Genomic DNA, 17,972 nt, shown 5'->3' on the forward strand with positions numbered 1-17,972 from the left:
AACATCAGACTCCACAAGTCTGGTTTCCAGTTGCACTCAACGTGCATGCGCCGTCATCTCGATGTGGATAAGGTGGACTTCAGAATTTTCTGACATTTGGGGTTGAAGGGTCGTTGCACACCAATCCAGGACTGGGCAGGTAAGTTTGTGACGTTCAGAGACATTTGAGGAATTTGTTGGAGAAAATATTGTCACAAAACGGAATCAAGTACAAGATAAGTAACGTCATTTTTTAAACATCAGAATGAAGCCTTCCATTGAATAATGTACACACAGCATATAGACACACACAGATGCTTGCAAGGTACAATAAGCTAATGTTACTGTCTCTGTATCTGCCCGCACCCTTTACTGCCTGACAACAGAGCTCCATCAAATTTAGTAGAAACAAAACAACAACGTACAGTATTGTGTTCACTGAAGGAGAGAGAGCTTAAAATCTTGTTACTGTGAGGTCACGTTACTGTTTTGTTCCCTCACCTTTTGTAAGAGCCGGACAAACTGTTTCCCCCCTGCAAGTCTCCCTTTTCGGGGTGTGTGTGTGTGTGTGTGTGTGTCGACATGGTGTGATGCACAATGGTTGTCAGTTGTCGACTAATTGACTTAAAGGAAAAATCAGCCCATAACTTTTATTTAATCTGTTTAAGGGGAGTAGAAAAACAGATTTATGAAATTTGCGATTGTTTAGTTTTTATGTTTGCGCAGTGAATATCTTTTGCTTGTGAACTAAAGCCAACGGCCGTCTCTACAGACTTCTGTGAATAACTCATAAATACACAGATGAAATACAAATTGTAATTCAGTGTGAAGGTTGTGCTCGTTGTTGTACGTTGCATCGAAGGACTCCTCTGAGCTAATTCAAAATGCCAGTAAAATAAAGGTAGATTTGGTTTCGACACGGGGCTGATGTTTCCTTTGAGTCCACCTGAATCAGTTTCATGAGAAAAATGATCGACAAATCTTCGGCTGCAAATCAACACTGTCATTTTGGCCCGAACACACAAAAAGCACTTACCCCTAATTCCGTCACTAATATGTCTGTGATGCTTCCAAGGACGGAGACAAAGTCAAAAATGTTCCAGGCGTCTCTGAAGTAATTCTGTTGGGGAAACAGAGAAAAGTTGGAGAAGCCCAGCGAGGAGACGGAGGTAAGGGGACACGCCCCTGGTCTATGGTGGGGTTGTTGCTGTGGAGACAGGCTGGAAGGAGGCTGATAGCGTGACTGTCGTGCAACAACACGGTACGCTCTGGGTTTTTCAGGGACAGGAAGAACATGCTCTAGATCTGTCTACCGAAATAACCCGCTTTATAAATGAATAATAGGAAGAAACACTGAAGCATATAGACTGGGTCAACCTAGATAAGGAATTTTTGAGTGAGTGTGTGTGTGTGTGTGTGTGTGTGTAGATGCTGCGTGTTTGTGGATCTCATCATGTTTATGGTTCTCGTTTGAGGCTCACCAGAGGGCCGAAAGCGATGATCTTGAGGACTGATTCCAGGAAGAAGAAGGTGGTAAACACGATGTTGAGGTTCTTCAGGACGTTGTCGTAGGTTATCGACGCGCCGTCGAACTGCAGACACACACAGGACAAAGGCAGAGAAGGAATGAGAACAGCAAAGGCGACTACAGAGGGAAAAAAAAGTGTCTCTGCACTGTTGAGTTTGATTGACTGTGTCACTAAAGAGCTCAAATTGCTTCCTACCAAAACTGAAGTAATAAATAAATTGCATCTCCAATGTAAAGGAAAACTGATGTTCAAAAGAGGAGTTTACTTTGTCAGAAGCCAAACAGAGATTCAACTCTATCAGATTTAATATTTGATGAGGAAAAAGATGATTTCCTTAAAGTCTGTCTTCTCTTTGGAAACTTTCTGTGATTTTTTAAATGTTTACATATTTTCCTAAGACACTATGTCTTATTTTGTTAAGTCCTGACCTCAACATACCAAGCTGTCAAAACCCTTTTCTCCTGATCGTAAAAAAACAACAACATATATAATAATATATAAATGTAAGTCTGTATAATTAGTTATTATGTCGCAATGAAAAAATAATTTCTCCATGATCCGGTTTGAAATTGGACATTAGCTTTTAATTTAAAGCTGTATTAATGAGTTTTGGTCAGAATTTCACAGCAAAGCTAATGTAGCTAATGTTTTATAGCTAATGTCGTGATCCACTCTCCTTTTGGTGCCGTTTTGGTCTCCACTGCCTCCTGAGCATTACGACTGGAGCTGGACACAGGGATGATGAGAGTTTTGTCGCAGGCCAAAACAATGACCTGAAAGATGCTAAAATGCTCAGTTGAGCTGCAGAGTCTGAGTCGAAATTTCTCATTCATCATATAAAGATATTGTTCAGCTTTCTAAACGTTGGATGACAAATTTGGATGGGGCTTTTTTAAAGCTGAATAGTTCAGATCAGGAGTATTACCATGAGAGTTCCCTCCTGTTCTGGAAACCCTTTGTTTTAATACAGATGCAGCATGTGCAAAGCTGCACATAAAAACATACTGGTGTAAAACAAAAGAAAACCTATCAAGACACATCACAGATAGTTGGCTGAAGACACAGTCGGACACTCAGAGTCGGACTTGCACCTTCATCATGAGGACGATGGTGTTGAGCGCGATCAGAGCCATGATGCTGTACTCGAAGGGCGGAGACACCACAAACTGCCACATGCGATACTGGAAGCTCAGTTTATTCTTCGGCATGTGGCGAGTCAGAGGCCTGGCGTTGATGGCGAAATCTATACAGGCTCTCTGAGGGAGGAGAGGAGAGCAGCAGTTAGAAGCTTAAAAAAAATAATAAACACTAGAGATCTGAAAATCCACACACAGCCTCTCGAATCTCTCCTCACCTCATTCTTTTCTAAGCTATAATCTTCCATCATCTTATCCCCCTGTTCCTGGAAGGTGATGATGATGAGAGCTACAAAGATGTTTACGAAGAAGAAGGGGAAGACAACGAAGTACACCACGTAAAAGATGGACATTTCCATCCTGTAACCCGGGCTAGGGCCCTGATTCTCATAGGTGGAGTCCACTGAGTGCTTTAACACCCTGTGAGAGGAAGACAGAGGACAAAGAGTGCATTAAAATACAACATGAAAATACATTTTAAAAAATAAATATTAAAAGATAAAAAAAAATAAAAATAAATAAAAAAATAAAAAATAAATTAAATAAAAAAAAAATATACATTTTAAAAATGTATGTCCATCAAAAAATTGTGTTGATATTTAATTTAAAAAAAAAAAAAAGGTAAAATGCTTTATTTCAATATGAAACAACTGAATCTTTGTAAACTCTCAATATGCCATCGTACTTTCACAATCCAAAGGCTGGAGGTTTCATTTATGATGCTTGTGATTCTCTCTCTTATAAGTTCAAAAACAAAATTACTGGCACTTTACAGACACATCTTTTAAGATCCTGAAATTTCTGGTTACAACATCAACTTTAATTGTTTTTTTTAAATAAATCTCTTAATTGACTAAAAAGTCAATGTAGTCACAATATATAGATATATACAGATGTTTCTGCAGCCCTTGTAGTGTCAGTAGTAGAGTAATGACATTAAAGCTGTAAGTTTGAGTTATAGTTGGACAATGTGAGACACAGCTTCAGGTGTGTGTGTGTGTGTGTGTGTGTGTGTGTGTGTGTGTGTGTGTGTGTGTTCTACTCACTGCGGCCACCCCTCTCCAGTCGAGACAGTGAAGAGGGTGAGCAGGGCCCAAGCCACATTGTCGTAGTGGAAATCGTACTTCTTCCACTCCCGCTTCTGAGCTTTTACCTCATCCCTATCATACACTAAATACTCGCCCCTGAGTGGACAGGTGTGTGTGTGTGTGTGTACACACACATACACACACACACACACACACACACACACACACAGGGGTTAACATGAAAACACAAAATAAGATTCAATCAGAAAAAATGGAGGCACAGAAAAGCAGCAGGATCATCACACACCCTGTTCTTCTCCCTTTGTTTACTTTTGACAAAATGAGAGGTTGGAGGTTTAGAGTTGGTCCTGTGTTGTAGAGTTTCTGCTTCTCACTGACTCCTCTAGGTGGCAGCATCTTCACAACTGATTCACCCGGTCAAAGGACTCAGTCATGTTCAGTGTTCTTTCTCATTAGCACATCGCTACGTTTTTCTCTGTGCAAAAGTATCTGTGGCACTTAACGAGCACAAGTCTTGGTCATAGTCTTACAGTCTATGAGATTCCTATTTTTTGCTGTATAAAAAAACTCACTTGTAATAACGACTAAAAATAATTCTTTCATACTGAATGAAATGTGTTTATTTACTGAAAAGTGGGTTGAAATGAAGTGCTCAACATGTTGCAGAATCTGTATTTCATCACAGGTTTGAGTCATGTTTTGTTTGTAAGGGCTGCAACTAATGATTATTTTCAACATGGATCAATCTGCCGATTACTTTTTTATTTTGAAATGTCTCATTTTGTTCGACCAAAAGTCCAAATACCTAAAAAACATTTAGTTTACAACAATACACGAAAAATAAAATCACAAAATCCTGTAATTTGAGAGTCACTGGCACTGTAACACTATCTCTGCTTGAAAAATGTCACAACAGTCGATAGTTGTCAGTTCTGAACCACGTTCTTTCTGAACCGACCTGCAGTCGCGCTCAAACTCTTTGGATTCGTCCGTGCAGTAGAAGAAACGACCCTTGAACAGCTGCACGGCCACAACAGCGAAGATGAACATGAAGAGCATGTAGACGATTAAGATGTTCAGCACATTCTTCAGGGAGTTGACCACACAGTCAAACACAGCCTGCGGGAAACAGATAGAGGCGTTTATGAATACACTTTAGCAGCCAGGCTGATTAACACACACTTCATGTTGTACTTTGTATTTTAATATGATCAAGAGTCACTCTCCTGATAACATTCCTGCACTGTAAAGAAATCAACAATTTATAATGGACTTAAATGAGAATTCAGCATATGATCATAAAGACAAAATAAAATAAAAACACTGTGGCACCATTTAGGAACAAATCAACCCTTCTGTACTACAAAGTTCAATTAGTTTGTGATATTGAGTTATTTTTTGCCCATCGCCTCCTTCAACTAATAATCAAATGCCTAATAAAGACTGCCTACATTTCCCATAATTCTGTCAATCAACCACCAGAGAAAGGATGTTATCTGTGCCGATGGTTTCAAGAAAAACTACAATTAATTACAACCACAAATCGGGTCTGTAAACTGTAATGGATGTCAATGATCATTTTACCATTAGCCTTGGTTTTCTCTTGTACATAAATGTGGCTAACTTGTGGGTTTGTTTACAATGAGACGGTTTGGGTTTTTACCCCGTCTGACCTATTTTCAGCAAAGCCGCCACCTTTTGGGATCTCTGCAGTTACTCGGATGGATGTGATGTTATCACAAGAAAATAAAACTCATGGCAAAAGCAATGAAAAGTAAGTTAGGAAATAAAAGAGCTCGTGCGTCATTGTCCCAGTGACTAAAATAACTGCTGCAGACATATTTTGGGTTAGAGATATTACTGTTAGCGCTGTTCCACTTCAGGGGCTGCATCCTTTAAGAACTGTGATGCACTGTGATACAGGCAAACAAGATTCACCTGTTATGTTCGTCAAATACTTGCAAAAGAAATCTTTATTTCTCTGTGGTTGTTCAGGGAACTAAACTAGACGCAAGCAGCCCCTGAACTGAGACGCAGCAACAGACCTTCCCGGGCCTACCTTTAGCTTGGGGAGACGTTTGATGGTCTTTAGAGGACGCAGCACCCTCAGCACTCGAAGGGACTTGATTGTACTGATGTCTTTTCCCTTGCTGCTCCCCCTAGAGTTCAGCCAAGGAACAACAAGAGCACCAGAGGAAAATTAGAGAGCGGAGTGGAGGAATGAGGAGATGGAACAATCGCAAGGGGCTCTTACCCAACCCGTTTGAGGGTGGGTAAGAGGTGGATGTGAGGGGTATGTCCTCAAAGCTGAATGTATCATAGACATAACCTCTAAGTGAGACAACACATGATATGACGCTTGCAGTAATCGTGTATTAAAACAGTACATTGCACTCGTGTGGACATTCACAGCTCTTACAGTCTCTTCTTCTGCAGAAAAAAGAAACTGCGTCAAGTGTGCGTCAAACATGAAACCGATGTGAGGGGAAAGCGATCAGTCGCCCGACCGTTTGGTTTCATGGACATCAAGAAGCATCATCATCATCATCATCATTATATATTATAGTCTTCACCATCAATACATACAATAAACATTCACTCATTCCATATTGACAGGCATCTCCCGGCAGAGTGCCCAGCCAAACCTCTTTCTTTCTTTTTCAGTGACACGCTGTTTGGTTCTTCGGAAGAAATGGGAGTTTTAGATGTGGGAACATGAAGCGTGGGCTGTAAATCTTACATGGTTAGGATTATGTCATTATAATCCTATGACTTTGTTAACACCAAATGGATTGTTTCTGATACGTTTCACATAGCTTCCTTTCATTTAATTCCAAATTTCTTAAAAGATGTTATCGTCTTTTTCTTCGGTTAGGACAGCAACCCTGAACTGAAGGAGACGAGGACAGGAAACGGAGGCTATGCGAGACTCTTTCGGACATGTGATGTCCCTTCGCAGAACAAGACATCGCATGTCGTAACACAAACAAACACGTTGCAACACTAGAGTCAAACGAGCCATGAGTTTTACGCAGGAAACGACTGACGGGCGAAAGACAAACTCCTTCAGTAGTAGTGTGTTTTAATGCGCTTGTTTCCTCTCCGAAGCCCATAAGTGAACATTCTGCTCATGATTTGTGCGCCCATAAACCAATATCAGTGAGGAAAAATTGGGGTGTCAAGGGAGTAAATAGCCGAGTTGATCTTTACTGTAAGTGGATGGGCCATTTTCAAAAAAAAAACACAAGGCAGGAGGCGTCTGGACGCCTGCCAAGCCTGAGCAGAAGAGAGGTCGTCCATCAAGGCTCGCTCTTTAACTATGAACTCAGTTCCCGTGGCAGAAAACGTAAGACGATTCAATTCAAGGCTGATTGATTGAGTCTGAGCCTCGGCAGTTCTACGTGTGTGCGTGCGGGGGTTTGTGTGTGTGTGTGTGTGTGTGTGTGTGTGTGTGTGTGTGTGTGTGTGCAAGAGTGAGACTCAATCGATGATCAATAGGCCTTCCTCCTTTGAAGCTGAGTAGGACTGAGGTCTCTCTATCAGGGCAGCTTGAGAGTATTAGAGTAAAGCCCAGTGAGGCCATAGGTGTTAGGAATTAACAACATCCCTACGCACACACACACACACACACACACACACACACACACACACACACATACACACACTCACACATGCACACAACCGCGCACACACACTAGCATACAGCTCTTTGAGTCTCGATATTGATGTTTGCGTATGTAAAGTGTGCTGTTTCAACGTTCTGTCACCACTACTTAAGAGGTGTTTGACTGATACGGGGTGGTTCCTTAAAATACAAAGATACGCCAGTAAGTTTGACTATCAAACTCTCAACAGCTGTAGGACTAAAAGGTGGCAGTTAAAAGGTTTTCCATACTTTCCGTCCGTCACGCAGCAGGGCAGCTGTTAAAAGCTTGGGTTCTTGTCTATAATGGCGGTCAACAGTGGAAAAGTCCACAGACTGTTCTACAAGTCCAAGTGCATTGTGGTAGATTATTTTACAATGCGACTGTGTCTTCTCGTCAAGACTGAGAATAAAATGACGGCCGCTGTGGTAACTTTCCAAATGCGTAAAATCCTGCCTCTTAGTATCATTTACTTTATTTTCATGCACCAGGGAATGAATGATGATATTGATTAGTGATTATAAACTGCTCCGATTAAGCCTTCAAACACATAGACGTATTACTCTACCTGAACCTCCTGGACTACATGTATTTTTATCTTCTCACTGGCACATGTAACAACACGCCAACATGATTTAAGACTCGAGACGACCAATTGATGAACAGGAAGCAGGTGCGTCAGTATGTGAAAACCGCCGCAGCATCATGTATGAGTATGTATGAGCATGCACTGATGGCCAGTGGCAAAGTAATTCTCAGTTTAGTAATCCATTGAACTGCATGAATTTAAAATGAGCACAAAGTCTTTAAAGCCACCTTTCAAGCCTACAGGGTGCGACAGGTTGATAACCAGATACAGATGTGCGTGGAGTGTCACTTTGATGCTAATTTATATAATACGGAAATTGGAACTAGAAAATTCCTTCAAAGTGGAATTTTGTGGGCAACGAATCAAACACTTTAAATCAACCCTGCTGAGGTGTGTAGTTGGTTTCCCGTGGTTTGTTGGCATGGTAGCGGAGAAGAAAACAAGTGGCAACGATGCGGCGAGAATGAGTACGAACGATCAGAAGAACAAAGAAAGAAAGAGAGAGAAGCTAATTTGATCCGGTGATGAAGAGCAAGGGACAGAGCGGAGGAGGAGAAGGAGGAGGACAGAGGAAGATGACAGAGGAAGAACTTTACCGGGTGGTGCTCCTGTCGAGTTTCACCGAAGGTGGAGACAGCGAGAGTCAGTGACAGCGACAGAAAAGGAAGACAGGGACAGAAGAAGAAGAAGAGGAAGAGGAGGAGGAAGGTACGGGGAAGGACACACAGACAGACACACACACATATAGACACACATTGATAGAGAGAGAGATCAACGAACACAGACACAAGACAAGAGAGAGGGGGTTTGGTAGAAACAAGAAAAAAAATACATCCATATGAGAGACAGACAGAGAAGGAAGGACAGCAAGATGGCCATAGCTGCTTAGCAAACCCCACCCACCCACCAGCACACATATACACTCAGATGCACTCATCACTCCCTCTCATTCCACCTCCCCCTCCCACACCCATCTCTTGTTTCCATAACGACTGGACGGGATGTCTACACACCCGTCTCCTAGATTTGTTATTAGATAAAGTGAAGCCTACATACTGCATTATACTGTATTATACATTGCACATCTTCCTTTTGATAACAGCATTACGAGCTTTCAGTTGGAGAGTCTGTATTACTCTGCTCTAATTTCTCCAAATATTCACTTAAATAAAAAAAAATAAAAAAAACCTTAATGTCATTTTTTTTTGTATGAAATTGAAGAATAAGAGGTTGTCAAATAAAATATATTCAAGCCACGATGACAACCAGACACTAGTTTGATTTTTGATCTCTCAACTTGTGGCACAAGATTTTGATTGGATGTTTGATTAGATCAGTTTTTGAGGCTCCATAAATCTGATAATAAAACACACGGATACTGTACATTACTGTAACATTGCCTTACCTTTCATTATACTGTAAAACTGGCTTATTTTTAGCTGTTAGCTCATCGCTTTTAAACAGCAGATGTTACAAAAACGATTTACATAAGTTGTTATAGCATTAGCTTAGGCTTAAAGACAGTTAGAAAGTTAGTGAGTACAGTGAGGTGAAATTAATTCTTAATTAATGAAATAACTCTTAAGATAATAATTTATATTATCTGAAAAAGGTTGAAATTAGCATTGTACCTCATTCCCTCCCCTTATATTATAACATATAAGGATGCACCTTTTACTCCATTAGAACTGCCATTTTAAAAAATGCTCTTCAGTATAAGAGCACTTCTGTGACTGCGGACGGTCAAACCTTCCTTCTCCTCTCCCGGCTGTCTTCAGCTGTGGCCTGCTGCGCTACCAGCTCTATGAAGAATTACCTTCACGGTTGGAAGAGGAAACTCGATTGCTGCATCCATTTACACCGATTCTTATCTTATCACACCATAATGATCAATTAGACCAGGCCTACAGCACAAATTGCCCTCATTAGATCTGCAATCATCTAGCGGGATTTTATCAAAAAGCCGTTTTTGCATGCACATCTGCGCAGGGGGAGGAAGAAAGAGGCATCAGATCTTAACGAGTGGCCGGTTCAAGGTTTTCTTGACATGTTAAGAGCACATAGATGACACTCAGGACATCCGTCATGAGTGGGGACTCAAGAAAACAGGATTTGTGTGTATTATCCCATACACACACACACACACACACACACACACACCGTTAATAGAAAGAAAAGGCATTCTCAGAGAGTACTGCGACTGCATGCAGTTCTCAAGTCACGACCAGGTTTCATTCAGCATTTAATTGGAAGATGAAGGGTGCCAGAAGCGCAACTGTCGTGTTTAAAACCTGTAAAAGTGTGAAGCCATTGCACTCTGACCATGCTAAAAGAATCCTCCGTACAATGGTTCGGTGATGTACCTGCTTTTAAACAACGTCATGCGTCACAGTGAAATCTCAGGTGTGTGTGAGGCCTTCACCTCCTTTTTTTTTTTTAAAGCAAAACTGGATTATAGCTCAGCCCTGGAGCAGATGGTGGGAGCGAGGAAGCAAAGGAGGATGGATGGTGGAGAGAGGAGGAAGGGTGGAGAGAGGAGGAGGCGAAGGTGAGGTGTGGGGCGGGGGGGCAATGAGAGCACCTTGAAAGGTAAACGGAGAGGGCGATTAAAGGAGTGAGAGGGAACAGGGAGCCTTATAGAAGGGGAGAGGAGCAGGAGATCAGTGAAGGAGGGGAGGAGGCGTCCTCTTTCCGACGGGGAGTCATGCTGTGGAGGGTGCAGCAGTGGAGTGATTCTCAACTTGCCGTAACAAACTTATCAGCCAGATGGCATAATTGAATATGATAAGTTCTCTCTCGCCGCTTGTCTTCCTCGCTAAAGTGACGTTTTACTTTGCTGGAACATTTTCACTTTTTCACTGTGACAGACATTTATCTTTTTTTTTAGGAAGCTGTGATGGTTGGTGCTGATTTGGTGCTTTTAATTTGAAAACCAATCAAAACAGCACACATCTATTACTGTATCTATGAAAAAAATATTCAGGTTAGATCACTTATCAAAATGTTTTAATCAAAAATGTAGAAGAGTTAATTCTGAATAATTCTTTTAAAGGTCCCATATTTTACACTTTTCCTGTGTTTTATTTGAATGATTCATAAGAAAAAATGTGGTTTAAAGAATCAAAAACTATCTCTATCCTTTAGTAACAACAGGTCAGTGAGCCAATCAGAGGAGAGGCAAATACTCAGAGAAACCAAATCCTGCAGGGTTTGGATATTGGGTCCAGGTGGGCGGGGTTTGGTGAATGCTTTATTGTGACATCACAAAGTCACAGAAGTCCTGACGGCTGGTTTTAAGGCTCAGTTTCTGAATACAGGCTGAACGCTTTGATACTTTCACAGTATTAATATAGAACCTATATTAATCTGCTTTATAAGCAAACAACACATGGACATCTACCTTTTATACTATATGGGACCTTTAACATGGGCTGTATGTGCGTCTCTCCTGAACTTCAACACAGGTGTGAAAAGTTAAACCAAAGTAATATTTCACTTCAGCTTCATACCACCTGTCTCCTGTGCTGTCAGACACTTGTATGTGCACCTTCCCCATCCTGTTCGCTCCTTGATTTATTTGATGTCACTCTGCATTCAGATCATCTGGCAGCCGCATCACTGTCATACAGTCCAATGGGCGGTGAGAGCCAGCTTAATTTTTTATGTGAGACGTATAATAGCTGTCCATAGGGATTGTGATGATTTAGGTGCTGACAACTTTTCTGATGGCCAAGAACACGAGTTCAACATTGCGATCGCTGGCTTTCAGTCGCTGGCAGCGTGAACGCACAGTGACATCCACAACAGCACTATAACTCATATATAACAGCAGAAGTGCTGTGTTCAGCTTGAACGCAAAGTGGAAGTCATTAGCACTCCGGGCTGTGGGGCGGTAAGATGTCTGTCTCTCTTTTACTTTTTCTGTGACATGCAAAATGAATTGCTTTTCAAAGCACTGTGGGATAACAGGCAGCAGAAGAAACTGACCTGCATGTGCGAAAAAAAAGGGGTTGAAAATTGCATTTTTTATTTTTTATTTTTTTTTAACTTTGTGTCAATACTATTCTGTCACACAGGTCTGCTTGACCAACAGCCGCAAGCGGGAAGTAGCGGAGGTGGTGCTGCACTTCCAGTCCGTCATAGTGCTACTTGACCCTCGCTAACGAGATAGGTGCTGACCTCAAGGTCGGTGGCTGATCTCATAATTTACCAAAAAAACAAACAAAAAAAAAGTATTTTTCTTACTTTTCTTTACCTATTACACTGAAGTGAAGTAAAACTATTTTGGGATGAGTTCGATTTTTTTTTTTAAAGAAACATTAAAACATAGCTAAAAGATAAAGCTGGCAATATTCTATATTTTCTTATTGTCAACAAAGCCCACAAAAAAACCAAAACCAACAATGAAATGATCCTTTTAACCTTCCATTGCACTAAGTGACATGTTTTCTCATTACAATGAACAGGGGCACTGTAGTTTTATTTGAGCATATCCCACATTTGTTAGGATTTGCATCTGAAAATAGTCGCAGTTGACTTTAGCAGAAAGGAATGGGTTTAGGACTGAGTACCACAGACAGGGCGGGGCTGTCAGAAAGTATTCAGAGATGAAGTAACACATTGTTGGTTTTGTTATTTTTAATGAAATTTGATGATCATAAAAAAAAAAACAAATGTTTTGAATAACACCAAAAACACCTTCCATCTTGACCTCAGTTCATGCCACCTAAAGCAAATCTGCATCTACTCGTGTCACTTGTCATTTTGTCGCTCGGCAGTGACACCACATCGAAAGATTTGCTTTGCATTCAGTCTGAACACACCTCCACAGTAGTTGAGTAGCTACCAGAACATATTTAACTGGAGCACATTTCTTTGCCTGGGACCGACTCCGAACATCATTAACATATTTCTGAGTGATGCCGTTCTCTTGCATCACAGGTTGTGTTCAGGTTCATGCAGCCACCACGGCAGACATGCACTGATCATCCACAGAGCTGAGGAGGATGCACACACAAGCGTTTTCTTTTTCTCACTCACTCTTGTGTTTTTTTTGTTTGTTTTTTTTCTCTAAATCACACACAAACACACACTCAGTCCCACTCAGGTGCATATATCATACATATATAATTCATATGTATTTATCTATATCCTACCTCAGCATAATAACAAATCATTCCACCCACCACACCCTGCCCCAGCATGCCTCCCTCCTTCCCTCCCACGTTCAGTCTGTCTTCCCCGGGTCGTGCAGAGGAAGGAGAGTTAAATACCTGTGGCCTCCGGGTACTTTAACATGGTCGGAACGGCGGATGAGTATGTGTGTTTGTGTGTTGGTGTTTGTGGGTGAAAGAGAAAGAGAGGCGATGAAGCTCTTGTGGTGTTCCTCCCTGTGGCGAACGGATAGCCTGGGCTCTTAAAGGGTTAAAGGTGTCTGGGGCGCCCTCACCCCCACGGACTTGACTGTCCGGGACCTCCAGCCAGGAGGACGGGGGAGGATGAGTAGGCAGGAGGCAAGGGAAGGGGAGGGGGTGGTTTGGTTGGAGGCAGGATGTTGGCTTTAATGGTTGTTGGAGAGGCAGGGTTGGAAGGTGTTTGTGGTGGAGTTTGGAGGGGCGGAAGGGTTAATTACTTACTGTTGGGTGTATACTGTAGACAAGGGTGAACAGGGTGGGGTTGGGTGGGGATAAGAGCAAGCAAGAGAGCAATGGGTGACACTCAAACATACAGCCCAGAAACTGAAGGCAGCAAAACTTGTTCTGCTTTAAACTGTCCAATGAGATGAGAGGATCGTCTCAATCTCTTTATAATCTATGAAGGTCTGACACGGAGCTCCAGCCTAAAATACCTCAAAAGCTGTTGGATGCATTGCCGTGAAATTTTGTAGAGACACTCATGGTCCCTAGATGATGAATCCAACTGACTTTGATTATCCCCTGACTTTTCCTGAAGCACCGCCATAAGGTTAATGTTTGTGGTTTTCACTGAAATGTCTCAACAGCTACTGAATGGATGCCATGAAATTCAGTCCAGACATTCACGGTCCCCTTCAGGATAAACTGTAATAAATTTGGTTATCTTTTTCTATGGTATCACCAGCAGATCAAATTCTGATTTGTCCAGTATTTTCGGTTTATTAACAAATGTAATTCCCATCACCCTCAGTCGTACTTTGTGTTTTGTGCTAATTCGCAAATGTTACTTGGCTAGCACACCAAACGAAGAGGGTGAACATGAACTAGATTGTACCTGCTAAACATTAGCGTGCTGTGCTGCTAGCTTGGCTGTAGACAATCAGTCTCGCTTTATCTTTAGTATCCTCAGGAAGATTGGAAGCTGATGGTGCTCTGGCAGGAAGAGGCATGAATTTATTTAAAATTTGTGGAGGTGGAGCAGGTCTACAAAATGCAGCCAAAGTAGAGAAGCAGCCAATTATGGAAGCAAGTAAAAACTCCCCTGCTGTTTGCTGGAGAATAAAGGTGGTTTGGAGAGGTCAACGGAAACCAATGAAAGCGGTTCAATATTCCCTTGTTCTCTTACTCTCTTCGCTGTATGTTAGGATTAATAGGGTTGTAAGGGGGTGAGTGAGGTAGGGAAATACAGTACATGTGAGCAATGTGATGATAAGAGAGGAGGAGGAGCTCTAATGAAAGGGGGGGGGGGGGTATCTGGAAGGAGGTGAAAGCATCAGCAGGGACCAAAGCTGTAGAGGACCTGAGGGGTGTATGGGTGAGCAAAGGTTAGGGAGATCAAAGTCGGGGCTTTAGATGCAAGAAAGAGGAAGGGATGACTCACGGCCTGGTTGGTGGAAATATCAGAGCGGCATGGATTGGCAAATAGTGGACATAAGGGAACAGGAGCAAGGAAGATCGGGAGGAGAAAATGTTGATAAGGAGCAGGTGGTGTTTTGCAGTTTTTCAGATCAGACAGTAAAGGGGAATGATCATTGGGATAGTTGTTAAGGTGATTGTTTCAGGCGACGTTGGAGGGTGGAGGTGGGTGGACACAGTGTAACTACACTCTAAAAACTAATTTTGTTCAGCATTTTACGGGTCCCCACTACATACAGTAAAAACAGTCCAATTAGTTAGACGTTTGTGGATGTAATTATTCAGAAGGAGTTCCTCAGGGTACCTCCTGAGGTTCCCCAAAGATTGTAGCATCAAGAAGATGTCAAAATGTTACGAGGAGCCTTTTTCCTTTTTAGAGTGTAGGTCAGAGATGGTGAAGATCTTACAGATGAGGAATATCAGGGTTAGATTTTTAAGGTTAGGATCTCAGGTGGTTGTCCAGATGAAGTGGTGATGAAACGTAGAGAAAGACCTGCTGATACAATGCCACGTGATTATGACCAATGAGGAACTAGGGATGGAAATGAAGAAGAGGTAGAGACTGCAGGAGTAGAGAGAGAGAGATAAAGAGACAATGACATGACTACAGAGAAGAGAAAACGGTAAACTACAAGGCAAGACTTAGAGCAGAGAGAGAGAGAAAGTTGAGAAGGACGAAGAAGAACAGGGGAAAAGGGGAAGCAAGAGAAGAGGAAAAAGAGAGTTTAAAGGCATAAAGGAGGAAGAAAAAAGACAGATTGAAGGCGAAACAGGGACAGTGAGTAAAAGGAAGATAGAAAGACAGCAACAGGAAGTGATGATTTCTGTACAGCAGGCTGAGAAAACAGGAGAGAAAGATCAGCATTTCCTGTTGTATCGGACGCACAAGGCTGGGAGACGAGGGTCTTTCTGTGGATGGTGGAATGTGTGTTTGTGTGTGTTTTGGGTCGGGGTGGTGGAGATGGTGAAGAGGAAGGTGGAGGGTAGGGAGGGTGGGTGGGTGGGGGGCACTTACGTGAAGGCGAAGGCCACCAGAGCACCACTAACCACTATAAAGTCCAGAATGTTCCACAAGTCGCGAAAGTAGGAGCCCTGGTGGAGAAACAAGCCCAGCACCACCATCTGAAAGACACGGAGCATGTTCAGTACGACACACACACACACACACACACTTATAATAACTCAAACACACACTCATACACAAGTCGGTGCACTTAGAAAGGCAAAGACACAGCACAAATACACAAACTTAAGCACACACATGCACAAAAAAAAAAAAAAACATAACAACAGATCACTACAAAAAAAACAAAAGACACGCAAAACACACAATCATCATCATCAGCTCTCAAACACACACTCACACGGGTGATACTTTGTTACCTTGATCAACATTTCAAACGTGAAGACGCCTGTGAAAACGTAGTCAAAATAGCGCAGCACCTGCAGAGCAACACAACACACAGTGAGATGTAATTATCACGGCAGAGAGAGAGAGAGAGAGAGAGAGAGAGAGAGAGAGAGAGAGGCAGAGAGATGGATCAATGAGAAACAGAGAGCTGCAGAGATTAACAGAGACAGAGACGAACAATCAGACACCAGCCAGAGCCTAATCCTTATTCTAATCTTAATCCTGTTTTCAGTGGCTATTTTTAAACTGCCATTTTAGAATATCTAGCTATTTGTCACACCCTGTTTCCCTCTTCAGTGTCCTTTTTCAACATTTATTTAAGCTCTGATAAATATTAGTAAGTAAAACAATAATGGATTCATTTTTCATTTTCTGATTCTCCTTTAAATTTTTTTTTTTCTGGGTAATATCCTTCTTCTCAGTATCTTCCACATCTTCATTTTAAATGTGATAATCCTGAATGTTTCCAAGTATACTGGTGTACAACTTCACCAGAATCCTGCCCAGAGCTGGTGCGAGATTAAACTAGAATTAATGCCTTGCAGTTGGAGGTGTCCACCAACCAGCCAAGTTACAGGAAACATGGTCACAATCTCTTTTTCCTGAGCTACAGTGTTGAATAATGGTGTTTCCGCAGAACATTGTGATGTCACAGTGAAGTTGACCATTTGGATATAAAATGTCATCACTTCATTTCATCCTTATAGACATGTGAGTCAGATTGTGTCATAATTGGTGAATGAATTTGTGAGTTGTGGCCAAAACCGTGTTTTGTGAGGTCACAGTGACCTTTGACCTTTGAACCACCAAAATCTAATCAGTTCATCCTTGAGTCGAAATGAATGTTTCTGACAAATCTGAAGAAGTTCCCTCAAGGTGTTACTGAGATATTGCTCCAGCCCTGACAGTCGCCGGCGCAGAGGCATAAGAAAACTGCCATTATCATTAACATTGATCCTGACCTCGCCTAATTTAAACGCTAAGGTCAAGGCCTGATGCTCGGACATCTCTACCAGTTAAAGTCGGTCAACACACGGTACTATGCCTCACGTTGTTTCGTGGCGAGTCAGGCCAGACAGGGTCCTCTGCAGCGAGGGCAATGCTGCTCATAGCGATGACAGACAGGATGCTGAACTCAAAATACTTCAGAGTCAGGATGTAGTGACAGCACTTCCGAAACCTGGTGCAAAACACAGACGCATGCACATGTCGACCCATAAGAAAAACCCACGAAAAACAAACTGTTTTTAACCGCTCATATTCTGTAACACACATAAACACTTACGGGTTGGTGGTGGACATTATGAAACAGGAGCTGTATGGAGGCATGGGTTTGGGGCCGTCTTCATCTCCCCCCTCGTCCTCCTCCTCCTTCTTCTCCTCGCTCTTCTTCTGGTCGGTGTTGGCGTTCTTGTTCACTGAGCAAAACAAAGAGGTAGAACAAAAAAAAAGGAAGAGGAACGGACAGAAGGAGGTCAGCTTTCACCAGAGCCAGAAGACAGAAAACACATGAAACATATCCACCAGCAGAAGTGAATCACACTGGGTTTAGTGCGTCAGTGTTTACCAGTGAAGAAGTGGTTTTAAATGACATTTACATGACAAACTTAATTTACTGTTCATAGGGAGTAACACCGCAAGAGAAGCTTTGTCAAGTGACATTATCTACACATCTCAGTTTATTCAAAACCAAATAAATAAAAGTGTTTTTGGTTATTTATTTGATTAATAAATAGACGACTGGGATGCCACGCTTTGATGCCATTAGTGACCAAAACTGAAATTACACCTCAGATTTACAAACA

The 17,972-nt window shown here is 42.0% G+C and overlaps 1 protein-coding gene across 1 annotated transcript in view; it reads right to left on the reverse strand.

The window, feature by feature from the left end:
* cacna1a (calcium voltage-gated channel subunit alpha1 A) overlaps positions 1-17,972 on the reverse strand; it is a 145,595-nt gene that overhangs the window by 40,528 nt on the left and 87,095 nt on the right. Inside the window, exons 22-33 of the mRNA XM_022764397.1 lie at positions 17,453-17,585; positions 17,218-17,347; positions 16,140-16,199; positions 15,772-15,878; positions 12,191-12,205; positions 5,753-5,852; positions 4,652-4,812; positions 3,691-3,828; positions 2,863-3,064; positions 2,600-2,764; positions 1,461-1,571; positions 1,016-1,099 (exon numbers count right to left, since the gene is read on the reverse strand). Coding sequence (XP_022620118.1) covers positions 1,016-1,099; positions 1,461-1,571; positions 2,600-2,764; positions 2,863-3,064; positions 3,691-3,828; positions 4,652-4,812; positions 5,753-5,852; positions 12,191-12,205; positions 15,772-15,878; positions 16,140-16,199; positions 17,218-17,347; positions 17,453-17,585 — 1,406 coding nt within the window. The remainder of the gene's footprint in view (positions 1-1,015; positions 1,100-1,460; positions 1,572-2,599; positions 2,765-2,862; positions 3,065-3,690; positions 3,829-4,651; positions 4,813-5,752; positions 5,853-12,190; positions 12,206-15,771; positions 15,879-16,139; positions 16,200-17,217; positions 17,348-17,452; positions 17,586-17,972) is intronic.

The sequence above is a fragment of the Seriola dumerili genome, unplaced genomic scaffold (genome assembly GCF_002260705.1).
Source record: "Seriola dumerili isolate Sdu_G_001 unplaced genomic scaffold, Sdu_1.0 BDQW01000538.1, whole genome shotgun sequence".
NCBI classification, from domain to species: domain Eukaryota; kingdom Metazoa; phylum Chordata; class Actinopteri; order Carangiformes; family Carangidae; genus Seriola; species Seriola dumerili.